Source organism: Marmota monax, unplaced genomic scaffold (assembly GCF_021218885.2).
Source record: "Marmota monax isolate L192 unplaced genomic scaffold, Marmota_monax_Labrador192_F-V1.1 WCK01_AAM20220418_F8-fsc00037, whole genome shotgun sequence".
In the NCBI taxonomy this organism is placed as follows: domain Eukaryota; kingdom Metazoa; phylum Chordata; class Mammalia; order Rodentia; family Sciuridae; genus Marmota; species Marmota monax.
The window spans coordinates 13,482,255-13,500,580 of record NW_026693245.1 but is presented as its reverse complement, the minus strand read 5'-3'; the positions used below and the strand labels follow the sequence as shown (position 1 = coordinate 13,500,580).

General features: G+C 35.5%; 1 protein-coding gene across 2 annotated transcripts in view; it reads left to right on the top strand.

Moving 5' to 3' along the window:
* Depdc1b (DEP domain containing 1B) overlaps positions 1-18,326 on the top strand; it is a 133,852-nt gene that overhangs the window by 72,723 nt on the left and 42,803 nt on the right. For both annotated transcript variants that reach the window (XM_058583133.1, XM_046456308.2), the window contains 4 exons: positions 7,049-7,184; positions 12,488-12,615; positions 13,220-13,350; positions 15,602-15,649. In XM_058583133.1, coding sequence (XP_058439116.1) covers positions 7,049-7,184; positions 12,488-12,615; positions 13,220-13,350; positions 15,602-15,649 — 443 coding nt within the window. The remainder of the gene's footprint in view (positions 1-7,048; positions 7,185-12,487; positions 12,616-13,219; positions 13,351-15,601; positions 15,650-18,326) is intronic.

The following is an 18,326-nucleotide window of genomic DNA, read 5'->3' as shown; positions in this document are numbered from 1 at the left end:
GCAAAATTATATATAAGATGGTGTGAGGGGGAAGAAAAAAGAGAAAGAAACGTGTCACAGTAGATTGGGTAGAAAGGTGATGGGAGGGGAGGGGAGGGGAGGAGGGGATAGGAAGGGCAGCACAATACAATAGACACTAGTATGGCCCTATGTATAAATGTGGCTGTATACCCAGTGTGATCCTGCAATCTGTACACGTGGAAAAATCAGGTCACGTACCCCATTTGAATCAAATGTATGATATGTCAAGATCATTGTAATGTTTTGAGCAACTAATAAAAAATTTTAAAAAAATTTTGAATTTTATTGTGGTTTTCTCTACTCTATAAAATCACATAGATCTCTTCTGTTTTCGGCTACTAGAAAATCAACTATGGTATAATACCCTTAAGATTCTTAGAAACCTGTGGTATGAAATATATTTGATCTTTCTCTTCATTTCCTGTCTTAGATGTCCTAGAACCCCTGGAATTTCCTGTGTGATAGGAGTATACTGTTACTCATAATGAGCATCCAGAGTTAAGTCAGTGAGGTTACTTAGGGTAATGTCCCTAGATAGCTTCAGAATGGGGCTAGTCTTAAGAAAAACCCTGTGATTAGAGGATTAGAGTTGGAACTTTCAGCCCCACCCATCAATCCCTTGTAGAATGGGGTAAAGGGTTTGGAGAGCAAGCTCCATAAAAATGATTGAACAGTGAGATTGAGCTTCTGCGTTGCTAAAGCTGCAGCAGCACCAGGCAGTGCTGGGAGAGGGGTGCACCTGGAGAGGGTCTGGAAGCTTTTCACCCCTGAGACCTCATCCTAACCAACTCTGCTCTGACTTTTCATCTGAGTTCTTTATAATAAATAGGTAAACATATATAAAGTGTTCCCCTGAGTCCTTTGAGCTGTCATAGCAAATTATTGAACCCGGTGTGGGGGGTGATGGTTGGTGGTAGTAGAGGCCCTAATTTATGGCTGGTTGATCAGAGGTACAGCTGATAGCCTGGGACTTTCAACTGACATCTGAAGTAGGGGGCAGTCTTGTGTGATTGAGTCTTTAATCTATGGGATATGACACAGTCTTCAAGGAGATAGTGTCAGGATTTGATTGAATTATAGGAGACTCTGTTGGTAACCACTGGAGAATTTTACACACCTCTGATCACAGAAGTATTCTGTGTTAAATGAGAGAGGAGTAGGGAAATAAACCAGGGGAGAGTAGAAAAATAAAGTCTTCCTTTTATGAAGCAATATTATTTTAAGTGAAATAGCCTGTGAGGTACTGCCTTCAGTCTTTCTGAGATGAGGTTTTAACAAAAGTCTTAGACCCACAAGCTTGTGACTACCCTGAGACCATGTTTTACTAAGAACACCTTGGATTCGATCTTTGCATAAAGCCATTTTACTTTGAGAACCTTTACTGATAGGGACTGGAAATGAAAAATGGTTTTGTTTTTGAGTCATCCAGTCATAACTCCTGTGTCTTTTCTCTATATCTGCTAAATATATATATATATATATATATATATATATATATATGAACTGTTCCTTCATTAGCTTATCTCTATCCATATTTTGTCACCACGCTAAAATAAATCAGTTTGTGCTTTAATCATTCATCCTGGAAGATTCCTTAGCCAGTCCACCTTTTGTGTTTTCCATGTTCCTGCAGGTGACAATTGTGCTGAGATTTGTGCCACTGTGCCCACATGGATCTTTTCTCCAACTTCTGGTAACAGTGTCCTTACTGTTCTTGCCTCTACATAGAGGTCCTCTTGAGTCCCTTTGGGCCTTCATTCACTGCCTCCTCCTGATGCAAATGCCATGGCTTTCTGTTCTAGTTATCTTTTGTCATGCAGTAAAACTATACCAAATGTAGTGGCTCAAGACAATTCCTGTAATTTTTACATAATTAGGTGGATCATAGGGAGGCTGAGGTTGGCATCAGCTGGGGACTGGAGACTCCACCCTCAGGATGAACTTCTTTTTTTTTTTTAAATATTTATTTTTTATTTGTACACAATACCTCTATTTTATTTATTTATTTTTATGTGGTGCTGAGGATCGAATCCAGAGCCTTGCACATGCTAGGTGAGCGCTCTACCACTGAGCCACAATCCCAGCCCCCAGGATGAACTTCTTTATTCACAGATCTGGAGCTTTGGAACTCCTTGACTCAACTTCTTTCTTGTAGTATCTCATCTTCTAGGACCTCTTCTGGTCACTTAGGTGTCTCACAACATGGGGTCTCAGAATAGTTACACTTTTTACGTAACTACTGGTTTCTAAGAGAAAGCTTTGCATGAATTTGTGATATGAGAGGCTGGGTCTGTAGCTCAGTGGCAGAGCACTTGCCTAGCATGTGTGAGGCAGTGAGATTGATTCTTAGTACCACATAAAAAAATAATAAATGAATAAAATAAGGCATTCTGTTCCTCTACCAAAAAAAAAAAAGAATTTGTTATATGAGTGGGAGCATTCAAGAGGCAATTCTGGCCACTTAACAGCTAGTACTTTTGCCGTATTCTACTTATCAAAGCAGTGGGTAGAGACACTCTGACTACTGTGGTGGTAAGATCACAGGCAGAGGAGCATATGGATGGGCTGTATGGTTTTAAGCATCTAGTAAACATCTTTGGAAATGTGGCAGTCTGCCTTAGAGATACAGTTTCTTTTTTCTCAATGGATAACCAGGGGGCTCAGCACCATTTATTGAAAAGTCCATGCTTTCCTATTGACCTGAAGGGTCTACCCTGTCATAAACCATGATTCTAAACAGGAGTGTGTGTTTATTTTGGATTGTTTTTGTTTAGGCCTATGGTTTTCAACTTGGGGCTCTTCTGCAGGGACATTAGGCATCATTAGAGAAAATTCCTGTTGTCACAACCGGTATCTCAGCATGCTACTAGCATCTGGTGATAGATAGAGGCCAGGGATGCTGCTAAATATTCCACAATGCATAGGGCAGCCCCACAACAAAGAACTATGTGGCCTAAAATGTCAGTGATGTTACAATTGAGAAACCATGGTCTGTGTCATCAGTTATGCCTTACCATGTGATCTTCATTAGCCTTAGAACCTGGTAGGGTAAGTCACCTCACATTGCTTTCCTTCTTTGAGAATGTATTGGTCCTTTGCATTTCCATATAAGTTTTAGAATCTGTTAATCATGTTTCATTAAAAACTCTTTGTATTTCAATGGAATTTTATTGTAAATTGTAGATCTTTGTGTGGAAACTGACATTTTGTGACACTGTATCTTCTTATTCACCAACATGATATATATCTGTTGAGTAATTTCTTTAATGTCTTCTAATAAAATTCTATAATTTCCTTAGTAAAGGGCTTGCAAATATTTTGTGCACGATGGTTGGCCCTCTTGGCCACCTGTGAGGCTTTTTTAAAAAAAATATATTTTTTAGTTGTTGATAGACTTCCTTCCTTCCTTCCTTCCTTTTCTTCCTTCCTTCCTTCCTTTTCTTCCTTCCTTCCTTCCTTCCTTCCTTCCCTCCCTCCCTTCCTTCTCTCTCTCTCTCCCTTCCTTCCTTCCTCTCTACCGCTGAGTCCCAGCCCCAGTCCTAGCTGTGAGACTTTAATAAGTTACTTTTGTTGCTTGGATCTTTGTTTCTCTATGTGAAAAATGTGGTATTTGAATGAGATCATCTCTAACAGGCTTTCCAGCAAAGACTACATGAATAAAATGTTAGGATTAAATTAATAATTTTCAATGCACAAAATAAAAGTAGTCCACTGGAGGGAGCTCTTTGGCATTTTTGTCTCTGGCAAGATTGCCAGCCTGCTGTGAAAACAGCGTGCCTGCTGTTGATAGCAGCAAAGATCCCATCTTTTTATGGTGTGTGGAAAAGTGACTCCTTGACATATCTTCAATCATTGTTCTGCACATAAGAAATTCTGCTTTGATCTTTGGAAGACATTACTTGTTTCTTGGTATGGAAATGAAAGAAGCATATTTTTGAACCTAAAAGAATTAATAACTCATCCAATTTAATTTTTTATTTGTCAAATGAAATAAATTGTTATTTAGAAACTTTCCCTTTTTTTCTTTTTTTAACACATGGCAGTATAATGTATTTTGACCTATTATACATATATGGGATACAACTTCCCTTTCTTCTGGTTGTGCATGATGCGGAGTTACACTGGTTGTGTATTCATATATGAACATAGGAAAGTAATCTACTGTCTCTCCTCCTCCCATTCTCCCTCCCTTCCTTTCATTCCCCTTTGTCTAATCCAAAGTACTTCTATTTTTCCTACCCCTGACCCTTGATTGTGAGTTAGCATTTAAATATCAGAGAGATCATTTGGCTTTTGATTTTTTTGGGGGATTGGCTTATTTCACTTAGTATGATAGTCTTTAGTTCCATCCATTTACTGGCAAATGCCATAATTTCATTCTCTTCATGGCTGAGTGATATTCCATGGTGTGTGTGTGTGTGTGTGTGTGTGTGTATGTGTGTGTATGTATGTATGTATATGTGTGTGTGTGTGTGTGTATATATATATATATATATATATATATATATATCACATTTTCTTTATCTATTCATCTGTTGAAGGGCACCTAGGTTGGTTCCACAGTTTAACTATTGTGAATTGAGCTGTTATAAATATTAATGGGGCTGTGTCACTGTAGTGTGCTGATTTGAAGTCCTTTGGATACACACTGAGGATTGGGATAACTGAGTCAAATGGTGGTTGCATTCTAAGTTTTTTGAGGAATCTCCATACTGCTTTCCATAGTGGCTGAACCAATTTTCAGTCCCACCATCAGTATATGAGTGTGGCTTTTCCCCACATCCTTGCCAGCACTTATTATAACTTGTCTTCTTGATAATTGCCATTCTGACTGGAGTGAGATGAAATCTCAGTGTAGTTTTAATATGCATTTCTCTAATTGCTAGAGATGTTAAGTATTTTTCACATATTCTGTGAAGTGCTTGTTCAGTTCCTTTGCCCATTTATTGATTGGGTTATTTGAAACTTTTCCTTTTCAAAGGCCATATAGATAGTTCACGAGAAAGCTAAGCCTGGAACTCAGGTCCAAAAATTTTACACCATATTTGAGGGAATGAAGTGGGAGAGTAAGTCATGGGTCTTGGTGGTGGGGTAGGCATTTTGTTTAACTTTTAAAGGACTGAGAGGTGGGTAGTCTGTGAATTCCTGAAATTATATATAATATTATATGTGTATGTGAATGTGTGTTTGCTTTGTATATTTGAGTGCTATAGTTTGGCTGGAAATAGAACTTTTGTCATTATTGTTGGCTTCTAAGAAATTAGACTTGAGTTCTGTAAGTCAGCCTTTACTTACACAGTGGTGTACTTTTGACTGGCTTTAGAAATTTAGTTTGGACTCTTGGGAAAACTGCTTTGGTAACTTGATTTTAAACTATCTTTCGGTTTATTTATCTTTCACTTGTTTTAATGATTTTCAGACCTCATTTTTGTTCTCACTCTGAAAGTAATTATTGGGTATTCTTTTAGAGAAGATGAAACTCAACTTTTCTCTATTAGTTATCACTTTTCAAGTCTCTTGAGACTGTTTTTTGAAAATATCTCCATAGTTTTCTTATTCTTTATGATTCTCTAGATTTACCTTGATATAAACATTCCTTGAAAAGTATAGACATTGTAAAATTCTTTGTTTCCACATTCTTCTTCTCCTTCTCCTTCTTTGCTGGGGATGGAACCCAGAGCCTTGTGCATGCTAGGCAAATGCTGTTCCACTGAGCTACACTCCCAGCCATGCAATGCATTTGCAATGTGTTCTTTTCCAACAGGTTTATTAAAAAAAAAAGATCCTCTGAGGAAAAAATAAATATTTAGTTTCAGTTCCTTATCAGTTATGGTATAGGTCATTTTAGAGAGTTGGAATTTATGTAGGCTTGTGTGTGCTTGTTCGGAAAGTGATTTTACTGATATGCAGGAAGGCTAGGAACAGGGAAGCCCTGTAGAAAGGCAGAAGAAAGATACTGGGCAGCTTTCTAGCTCCTTCTGGACAGATTTCTAGACTGAAGCTTAAATCTCAGTGTGAATTGTTAGATATTCAAAAGAAGGAGGGTTAATTTTTATTAGAAGCAGTTACAAAAGTGATTACCAGGCCAAATGACTTCCATATTAATGTATTATTCAGTAAGTATTATTGAGGATTTTGCTATCAGTAATTTCTATTTCTACAAGTTTTGGCTTGAGTAATGAGCATTAAGAATTTCAAGCTGAGTAAAACAAAGGGCTAAGCCTCCCATTAATAGCATTTTTAGTCATGAAAATCCTATGACAAGGGAACAAGTTTTATTTATTTTTAACAATATCACATATTTGATGGCTGTTTTTCTCCATAAATTTTGAGGGGCATAATGAATATTTTTTCCATTTTTTTTATTTGTTTTAAAATTTATTTGAATAAGATGGGATATAATTTCTCATTTTTCTGAGTGTACAGGTTGCAGAATTACATTGGTCATGCAGTCACATATATACCCACAACAATAATAATGTCTATTTTATTCTGCTGTCCTTCCTATTCCCCCTTCCCTTCCCCTCCCCTCCCATCACTTCTCTCTACCCAATCTAATGTGACTCACTTCTTCTTTTTTTTTTTTTCCCTCACATCGTCATACCTATATTCTGTATAATGAAAGGGGTCTCCTTTCCTCTTCCATGCAATTCCCATTCTCCCTTCCTTTCCCTCCCACCTCTCTTCCTTATCTAGAGGTAATGAATATTTTTTAAAAATATTTTTTAGTTGTAGATGGACATAATATCTTTATTTATTTATTTTTGTGTGGTGCTGAGGATCGAACTCAGTACCTCACATGTGCGAGGCACGTGTTCTACCAGTGAGCCACAACCCCAGCCCATAATGAATATTTTGTAAAAATTTGTTATTATTGGATACAATTAGCCATATAATAATTTGATGAAGTATAAGATCATTTATTATCTAAAGTGTGGAATTCTTATGCAAAATGTGGGAATTACTATTAAAATAATGTGGTTTTCCCACTTATCCTAATAATAGAACATTTCTTCTGGATTTTTAGATTTCCTCCTTCTTCACCCCTGAAGCCATATCCAAAGAAGCCCCTATACCAAAAGAATATTATTAAATTTCCAGAATGGAATGATCCCCCACCGGGCACCTCGCAGGAGAACATCCCAGTGAGGCCAGTTGTGCTGGTAAGTGATGTGACTTAAAGACATTATCTGATAATGCCCAGGTTTGGTCCAGTTGCTTCTGTTAGTGCCTTATGAACAATGGCCTTGAAGTACTATAAGACAATATCATACCTGACAACAGCTGAGAGACAGTTAACCAAGAAAGATCGGCTCTTACATTTTTTCACTCTTGCCCATTGACAGTTTGACAGAATATGTGGTAGCTGTTTTCTTATGTTCAGTCAGAGCAAATATCTATTAAAACTCCCATTGCAATCCTTTTTTTCTTGTCTGCTCCATGACTTACTCCTCTTCTGTTTTTTTCTCCTGAAGTTTGTTATTATTAATAGTTGAAAGTAAGAAGGGTTGGGCATGATATATTGTAGAATGATCCTTGACACAATATATGAACAAAGGCAGATTCTTCTAGTGTAGGAAAACCTCAGTTCACTGTGGAATAGACTCACTCTTCTTTTGCATATCTTCTTAAAATATCCCTAGTTGATGACTATCAAGATTGAGATAATGCTAAAAAATAAAATACAGAGAAAAACTTTGATAAGGTGATTTTAAAGAATTTTGCTAACACTATGGTTTTAAGTTAATCTAGTCTTATGCAACTAGACAAAGATATGATGAAACTATTTTTAGGCCAAGTAATTAAAAGAAACTATATATATATATATATATATATATATATATATATATATATATATATATATATATATTTTTTTTTTTTTTTTTCTCCTGAAGAGATTGTATAATGTCTCATTTTGGAGAAAACAGTTAAGAAGCTTAGATTTTTATCAAAATGATTACAAGGAAAAGACTGATACCAGTGACCAAAATGGGAACTCTGTAGGGACCTTGAGGATGTGTCAGGAATGGTGATAAATTTGGTGATAAAGATGGATGGTAGTAAATGTAGGTGTCTCACAGGCAGATGGGGACAATGGCCCTGGAACTTAGAGGAGACGCTGTATTTGATGTCTCCTTTTGCTTAAACTTATTTATGCAAAAGATTTTTCGAGTGTCTCTACATGCCAGGCATCATGAAAGGCTCTACAAAGGCAGTAATGTGTGACAGTTTTTATTTTGAAAGGACTTGTTGTCCAATAAAGCACACAATAAAAAGTACACGGAAGAGTGAGTGCTATTAGAGGACTATTTATGTCCAATTAGGAGTACTTAGTCAAGGTACAGTCAGTAGTTCTTGTCCTATAGAAAATTAAAATATAAACTTTAAGAGATCAGGTATGTTTTTAGAACATTTGAATTTAAACACCGGGGAATATGATTGTAGAGTTGTTATTCAACAATCATTTTTTCATTTTAAACTCATCCAGTATTATTTACATAGAGATAGAATCTCATATCAATGTGCTTTTATGCCACTGATATGATTCCCTCTTCTGTTCTACCTGGTTCTGTGAAGTTATAATGTTCCTGGTGCCCCCACTAGGAAGACCCAAGTGTTCAATAGAACATCTCAATCCATTGTTCAGGGCTTTGCACCAATGACAGCGACTTCTATTTTCAGTTTTAATTCTGGGGAGATCTGAATTGATATGCCAGAGTCCCAGATTTACCAGCCTTCTCCCTGCTTAAGCCTATGTTTCTCCCTGGCCATTTGTATCCATATCTCTTTTTATTTCTTTGTGACTTTTGTCCTGCCTTTGCTTGTATTCCACACCCCCCCAACCCCTTATGTGTAGGGAAGGGGCTGCACTCCCTGTTTGTTTTATGCATAAAACTGTTTTCTCACACATTACTCTCTTTGTAGAGCCTTGCATGATGCCTGGCACGCAGGGACACTTGATAAATCTTTTGCATAAAACAAAAACTCCTAAAGTGTAGGGAAGGGGCTGCATGCCTACAATCATTCCATCAAAGCTTGGGCTCCTGCTTCTTAGGATAGTTCAAAGGGAAATGGCAGAACAGGAGGTGTCCTCAGTGGGGCCCTTGATGAACTTTTAGAATGATGAAGTTGTCAATTAATAAACAGTTCATCCTTTATGAAACTTGAGCTTGTTCTTTTCTGTTGTTTAACTTTTTCTTTCTGTCTCTGCCTTCGGTTTGCTTGTTTTTTTGTTTTGTTTTGTTTTGTTTTTTTTTTGTTTTATGTTTTGGCTATCTTACATAGCCATTATTTCAAACCAAACCCAAACAAACAAAATAAAATAAAGCAGATGTGGTTATTTGCTGTGTGGGCTCTGGTGCCAAACTGCTGGGTACAAATTGTGGCTTCTCCAGATTGTGGCTGTTTGAGCTTGTGTCTCTGTATCATCCATGTGCTTGTGTCTGAGTTCTCTGATCAGTGAAACTAGTATACTCATCCCTCCAAGGTAGGGTTGCTGTGGAAATGGAGTTGAGTTCGTACCTACAAAGTGCTTGGAATGTCTCTATTATGTATTTTAAGGGATACCTACTATATTTTTATGTATTTTTTTTATTTATATAGGGAGTGGGAACATGGGAGGAATAGACAAACTCTATCTAGAGGGGTTGGAGGGGAAGGGGAGACATGAGGTAATTAATAATGGTGGAATGTGATGATCATTACCTACTATATTTTTTATTTGAAAAACAAAAGGTCTTAAAAAAATTTACTTTGGGTAGGTAGAATTCATTTAATATTGCACATTTGAAATTTGTATTGGCTCAGTAAGGAATGTATAATACATGGTATAGTATAGATATTTCTGTAACAGTATGAAAGTGAGGCTAATTTTATATTAATTTGCTAAGAAAAAGAACTCTTAAATTTTTGTCATTTTCTTGATATATTATTATTTAACTTGGGAACATGTAAGAAGTTTCATTTAGTGCTAAATTATAAAAAGCTTAGTTATATAACTATTATACATTTTTTAAAAAATATTTTTTACTTATATATGGACACAATGTCTTTATTTTGTTTATGCATTTTTAAGTGGTGCTGAGGATCAAACCCAGTACCTCACATGTGCAAGGCAAGCACTCTGCCACTGAGCCACAACCCCAGCCCACTATTATACATTTTTATACTGCCATCTATATTATGAAATTTTATGGTAGTAATACATTTCAAGGAGTAGATGATGTTTATCCCAAGGAAAAGAAGAACCCTTATATTTAATGACTCCAAACACCTTTTACAAATTTCACAACTTCCTTTGGTTGTGTTTTTTTTAGTTATTATAAAGAATAGCAATTCAGATTACTTTTTAGCACTACTTAAGGTAGTAAAAGTAATACCTAAAACATGTTATCCTTTCTTAATTAAAATATATTTCAAAGGAGAAAAAAAAAAGTGTTTAGAACAGCACCTGGTACACAGTTTCTCAGTATTAAGAACTATTGCCATAATAAATTATTTCATAGAATTGTTTATAGGAAGAGAAAGAAGAAAATGAATTACTCATAATATTACCTAGAGAGAATTTCTATTATTAATATTTTTATTGTATATTCTTTTTTCTATGCATGTTTTTAACTCAGAAATGAGGTCATACTGGACTGTTTTGGAGCCTGAGTTCTTCACTTACAACAGTGTACTATGCTCATTGTTTTCATGCTTTTCAACATCCAACATTATTTTTAATACCTGCATCATGTCTAATATAAAATTGATATTTTACTTCTCTACTCCTTTACTGTTAGGTGTTTACAGTATTTCCAGTTTTTCAACATATAAACAATGTGCTAAGCAATACCTTTACAGACAATTATTTGAATATATTCATGAGTATTTTTTTAGGAAAGATTTGTAAGTAGACTTGCTAGACAAATGTTGTTACCTCCAACTTTTCCTTCTAAAACACCTGTTTTAGATGCTTAGAAATTCACACATCCACGTGGCCTTTGAATTTCTTTCGTAGTTCAGTAATTCTTTAAAAGCAAAACCAAAAACCAATTAAAAAAAAAATCCCAGGGCTGGGAATATAGCTCAATTATTAGAGTGCTTGTCTTGCATGCACGTGGCCATGAGTTCAATCTCCAGCAACACACACACACACACACACAAAGAAATCCCAGAAAATTCCTTCTCCTTTTTTTACAAGTAAGATTTTTCTATGTTTTTTTGTAAAAAAAAAAAAAAAATTATAGAAATTCTTTGTGATTTCTTATATATATTGCCTTTTTTAAAAAAACTTTATTTATTTGTATGTGGTGCTTGCTAGGCAAGAACTCTACCACTGAGGCACAACCTCAGCCCGTGTATTGCCTTTTAAATGTCCAAATTCTTCTCTGTGATTATGAAAAGAAAGTTTTGTAACTTGTGTCTAGTAGTCTAAATATGAGCTCCTAAGAATAATGTGGCAAAGCTGAGTGACTTGGGGCAAATTATTTAACCCCTCTAAGCTTTAGTTTTTTCCTCTGTGGAAAGGGGTTCATTCCTTCTCTTCTGGTGTCCTCAGCTGTCCTTGAGCTCTTGATTCTCCTTTGGCAGATGCCAGTTTTGAGCTGCTTTCCAATAGTGTATTTTTTTTTAATTTTTATTTATTTTTATTGTTTAATTTTCGGCAGACACAACATCTTTGTGTGTATGTGGTGCTGAGGATCGAACCCGGGCCGCACGCATACCAGGCGAGTGCGCTACCGCTTGAGCCACATCCCCAGCCCCCAATAGTGTATTTATTTGACATTTGCTTTAGAAAATTTGTCAAAGTAATCTACTTTAATTTTATTGTAATTAATCACTCAATTTGGACAGTGTGTGGATTTGAATAGATATTCCTCAATTTAATTGTAAATTAATAAAAAATTATTTTATGAGGTGGGCACAGTGGCATTCTTCTATAATCCCAGATGTTCCAGAGGCTGAGACAGTAGGATCTCAAGTTTAAGACCAGCCTCAGCAATCAGCAAGACCACGTCTCAAAAACTAAAAAGTTATTTTACTGTGCTAAGTGTGGTGGATCATGCCTGTGGTTCTGGCTGCTTTGGAGGCTGAGACAGGGGGATCCCTTGAGCCCAGAAGTTTCAGACAAGCTTGTGTAACCTAGCAAAACCCCATTTCAAAAAAAATTGTTTTTATATTAATCACACTTTGGCTTCACTGAGTAGTTGAAACTACCATAGTAAATGAAGGTAGGTACTGTTTACTGTCATGCTTATTGATGTTGTTCTTTTGTAATTTATAAACATTCGTCTATAATATGACCTAATCCTAAGAGTCCTTACTCATTTCTCATTGGTCCACACAAAGAAAGTTAGTTTGTAATTGTAATTATTTATCTTAAATTATTCCTATCAAATCATACCCTATATATCGAAAGATTTATTCTCTCTTACTATTCCTTCTCCTTCCTTTCCCCCTTCTTCCTCACCTCCCAAATTAGAATTCTGAGATGTGGTTCAAGCGTCATAGTATTGCTATTGGAGAGGTGCCTGCTTGCCGTCTTGTCCACCGCAGACAGCTGACAGAAGCCAATGTAGAAGAGATATGGAAGTCTATGACATTATCATAGTATGTACATTTGATATCTATGAGAAATTTTAGTGATTTTTTTTCTGTTTTGTATCTTCATTATTCTTTGCATATTTAATTTCTGAAATTATGGAAAAAATCTCAACTTTTGCATAATCTGTAGCTATGTTGTTTAGCAAACAATTTAAATTCTGAAAATTTTCTATTGTTATTTAAATAGGAATTTAAGAGTTTAACTTTTGAGTAACATTGCAATCTTAATAAACACAAGGGAAAATTTGGTCTCATGTATGAAGAACTATAAGTATAATTAAAATTAAGAGTATTACAGCAATTATTTTTTCTTACAAAGATATACTAGTAGCAGTTTGTCATCATTGGATAAATTAGTTTTTGATTGTATAATATTTTTTCTCATAAAATTATTTTCTTGGAATTCAAAGCATTGTATTATTGAATCATTAAAGTAGTATGTTAATGGCAAAAGGATATTTTTTCAGGTTTTTATTTTTAAATTGCATTCCATTTCTGCTAAGTTTGCCTTCAACGATTGGGTGAAGTGCATGACAATAATGCCCTTTAAAGAATAACGTTCTGCAGCACCAGGTTTCAAGGTTAATAATGATTATTATTTATCTTCTAGTTTACAGAAAATCCTTGGCTTAGACTCCTTAGAAGAAGTTTTAGATGTCAAATTTGTCAACTCCAAGTTCATCGTCCATAATGTATATAGTGTTAGCAAGCAGGGAGTGGTTATCCTTGATGACAAGTCAAGTAAGTGCATGAAAACCATTTGTTCTTGGTTGACCTGGCACATTGGCTGTGAGATCCATCAGCTCTTTTTTGACCCTTCCCTAAACCTAAGCAAGTTTATCCTCTCCTTTCATATATCTGTCTCTCATTGCACAATACTTAAAAACAAACAAAAAACAAAAAAAATTAAAAATAAACTTTTGGCTAATTTTTTTTGGATAAAGAAAATGTCATGGAGAGATGAGTGTCCAGAAGTGAAAACCTTAGCAGAATCCATCTAGAGGCTAGTTCATGGTAACCCCCCTGCCCCCACCTACCACTCAGTGGTTCTGTGTTATCCCTAGGTAAAACCCTCTGGAAAGTAAGTATGTTTAAGACCTAACTGAGTGAGTCAGTTTTAACATGGGGGCTGGGAGCCACTGCCTTTAGCTTCTGGCTCACCTTTTCATGATATGTCTTTGTATCAGATTATCTGGTATAGTCTTGATTTATGTCATTTTTTTTAAACAAAGTACTTCTTTAAATGTTGAGGGTATTTCATACCTTTTCCTCCAGACCCATTTATAAATTGGAGGGAAGAAAAAGACATTTCATTACCTACCTAACCCAGTTTTTGATTTGGAAATATATAGTCATATCACTATAGTATAGTGATGCCTATAGTGCCCAACAATTCCTAGGTTTGTTTTAATTGGACATAACTTTCCTATGTTAATATGAATATATGACCAGGGTAACTCCATATCATGTTCAACCACAAGAATGGGATACTTATTAGAATGTTATACTCCGTGTATGTATAATATGCCAAAATACACTTTACTGTCATGTACATTTAAAAAGAAAAATAAAAAACAAACAAAACAACTTTCTTCCTACGGGTGAGGGTTGAACCAGAATTGGATGTGTGCTTTTATTTTATTCTTTGATTTTACCCTTTAATTCAATTCTTGATGCTGACGATTGGCTGAAACTAAATGACCTTTGGATGTGAGAATATAGTAAGTATAATACATCTTGGGATTTTATAAAACATTAAATTCAGGGCTTGAGGCTCCTGAGCAGCAGACAGAGGGTACCAGAAGGAGCCTGAGCAGTTGTAAGAGGACAGGAGGGGTTTCTAGGCCATGTCACCTGGCAGGAGCAGAGACTGTCTTTGAAAATGGAAACACTTTCTCTTTCATACCCCTTCTATCAGGAATGGAGGACAATGGGAGGCAGAAATAGATTTGTGGTGGCTTTGTGAGTTTTTGAGTTAATATCACCATATAACATTAAGTTTTGTAGAAGTGCATCTAAATCCTTCCCCGTTCTCTGAGTGTAGCACACGCTTGCAGATACAGTTGATGACCAGTCATTTTTTGTTTAAGTTCTTTACGGAAGAGAGGATATTATAAACTCCTGTTCAGGAGACTCAGGTTTACTCAATTCAAAAGTGTCTTCCCATTTTTACTCAAGAAGATGAAGTGGAAGCCTGAATATTGGTCCTTCTCATCAGTGTCTGTGGCAGGGCAGAGACTGAAAAGGCTCAGCTGGGACTTTTTGAAGCAGTGTTTTTCTTCTATTATTTTAAGGCTATCCTAATACTTAACAGCCTAATACTAACTTGTCTGTAAAACTTTCTTTGCCAAAAGCATTTTTTAAATGTTAATAGCTAAAATGAAACTTACCTTGCATCTACAAAAGGTACCGTTTTGGGTTCGATCTTAGCATTGCATAAAAAAATAAACAAATAAAATAAAGGCAAGTTTTCCATCTACATTAAAACAAAAACAACAAAAGAAAAAAAAAAAAAGAAAAAAGAACGTATCTTTTTGTTGTTGTTGTTGGGTATTGTTCCCAGGGCCCTGTGCATGATAAGCCTGAGCTCTACCACTGAGCTATACCCCCAGCCCATAATTTACTCTTTGCTATTTATTTTGTTTCATAAATGCATTTGATGGGTATTATTTTTGCTACTTCTGAATTTTCTTTGCCTTTGGTTAATTGATTTGTCTGTTGATTTATTTCTCTGGGCCAAACTACCCAATTTTTTTTCTTTTTTCTTTTTTCTAATGCATCTTGTCCTTACAGAAATTTGTAGGTGTCATTTATCAAAGTACAGGTTATAACACTTCTGCTAAGAAAGACTTCTATCTTTTAAATGTTCTGATGCAAAAATTGGTCATATGTTCATATTACCTGGGCAAGTAATATATTCTTATATATATATTTCCTTGAGTTACATAGAATTGAAAAAAAAAACATCTTTTTATTTTCATTTCTCCTGCAGAAGAACTTCCTCATTGGGTACTGTCAGCTATGAAGTGTTTGGCAAATTGTAAGTACTAATTATCTGCCAGTTTTATGGAATTGAGAGAAATTAGTGCCCTGAATTAGAAAATATTTCGGCTCAATGGACCAAATACTGATTTGACACCTATGAGACTGGCAGCTAATTGTTTTGGGACTACTGTGCTTTTAGTGATAAATTTGTGACTTAGTGAAAGGGCTATTATAAAATAATTTTAAAGGCATTTGGTGCTTCCATTTTCATATGGATATAATCACACTGTAGATAAAGTCTCACTACTTCTGACTGCTTCATCACAGGAGAGAAACAAGTTAGTAATAGTGCATGTAACGTAGTGACAACTGCCTATTCATAGTCTACAGGATTTTATTCCTGAAGCCTGTATTTTTATTCCTAGAAGACATGCTATAAAGTATCTACTATAGTTATATCATCAGTTTGCTCAGCAGATCTTTCTCATGTTGGCTTTTCATAGGGCAGTATTTTCAGTGGGAAATATTTTAGTGTGTACTGATTCAACTGATATGCAGGATGGCTTCGAAGGAGAAGGACCTGCATGCAGAGAAATAAGAAAGGCCTGTTTTAGGAATTTGGATGTAAGACAAGGGGGGCTGCACCAGGGTGGTCCCTATGAGGACTTTTGTAGGCATTTGAAATCCATTGTGTAGGCATGTGGCATCCATTTCTTTGGCTGTCATGGGTACTGAAAAGAAATTAGTATAGCATATTATTAACAATCATTTTTAGGAGGTTTAATGCACAGAAATTATTCTAAAGGTTAAAGGCTGACCCTCTAGACAAATGATTGATTGATTGATTGGTTTCTGGTACTAATAATTGAACCCAAGGCCTTGCATGCATGCTAGGCAAGTTCTCTACCACTGAACCTCAGCCCTTTTTATTTTTCATTTTGAAACAGGGTCTCACTAAATTGCCCAGCCTGGCCTTGAACTTGTGATCTTCTTGCCTGAGTCTCTCACATTTCTGGGCTAAAACGCATGTACTATGCTAGGCTCCAAATAAATGATCTTACTGGGAAGAAAGAGTTCTAGTTATTTTGGTTGACTGATAATGGTAATATTCAATCTAGAGGGCTTTGTGATTTACCTTAGAAAGGTAGTTTCCTTCTTTCTTTTTGGGTAGGACTAGCATGTACAGAGAGATATCTAAATTCTTGAATTAGTAGACCCTAAATTACTGATTTCATTGAGTTAGTTTTGTTTGGTTATAAGGTAAAACTAACCACTTAGCTTAATGTGAATAATTTTAGTGGTCCTGTGTGGAGAATGACTATATACCATCATTCTGAATATGCATAGCAACATTAATTTGTGTGAAGCCCAAATTTCTCTGGGTTTAATTATTAAAATTTTCTTTGTTTTTTTTTTTTGGTGAATATTTTTGAAACTCTGAGATGTAGAGTACTTTGGTTTTACTTTGGGGGAGTGCTTTTTATTCTTCCTGCTCAACCATTTGAGGTAAATTAAATTTAAATTATATCTTTGACCAGAGTTGGCAATGATGAGATAGATTTAAATGGGAAGTTAAATGACCCATTTCAGAACTCCTGGCAAACCACAGATTTGGAAATCAGTCAGTGGGAAAGAACATCAGAGGCCGGTATCTAAGCTATAATATATTATAATATGTATTAAGGGGTGTTTATAAAGTTTAATTTTCAATGACAACCTAAATGTAGTGTAATTTCCCTGAAGATATACATGGAAAAGAACCAAACTTCTGAAGGAAGATTAGATTAACTGAATTCCTTGTTTACAGAGGGGAAAGATATGAGGCTTGATTATAAATGATCTTCACACGTATGAGGTGATACTATATGAGGTGGAGAATGTTGGCAGTTAGGAACATGCTGACATAAACCAAGTGGGATGCTTTACCAATAGTTGGCATGTCCATAAAGATGTTCATTGATGTATCAAAGAATAAATGGTGGCCAAAGGGCAAGGTTGACCTTTTGGATAGCTTTATAAAATCTCTTAAGTTTTATAGAATGCTCCTTGACCCTTGACATTTACTTTGAATCCATCAAACTCATGAGCTGTTCTTGGTCCTTTCCTTTTCTAAATTCAGATTCTTGTTACAGTTAACTAAAACGAAACAGAAAGGATAGGCTGAATAATGATATTCGAAGGCCAATTGCCTCCTTTTCTGTAAGTCAGCTACTCATCTCTTTCTCTTTAAGACCTATCTACAATTATTGTAGACTATATGCATATGGGCCTCCATGATTTGGTTGTTGGCCAGGCACAATCATGGCTGTCCATGCAATGAGGGATTAATGCTAAATAAATACAAAACCAGGTTAACTGGGGTTTTCCTTCTTGTATGTTAGATTGCAAAAATTTGATCAAAACAAATTCAAACAAACAAACAAACAAAAAAAGCCAAAGCATTTCTTTCTCAGAATTTGTCAGAAATAGCATCTATAAATTATAGATGCTATAAACTAGATTAAAGAAAAATATTCTTAAAGTTCAAAGTTTGTTAAGAAAGAAAAGATCTTAAAAATATTACCTCCTCTCATAGAGCTCACCGAGCACTGTCTTGTCTTTCTTTTTGGAAAACCTGTTTTGTTTTTCTTTCTGCATATTTTCAAAAAGGATGATGAAATCTTCACAAAGGGATATAACTGCTTAGAATGAACCATGTACTTATCCTGGTAGGGACTAGTTCTAAGTAATGT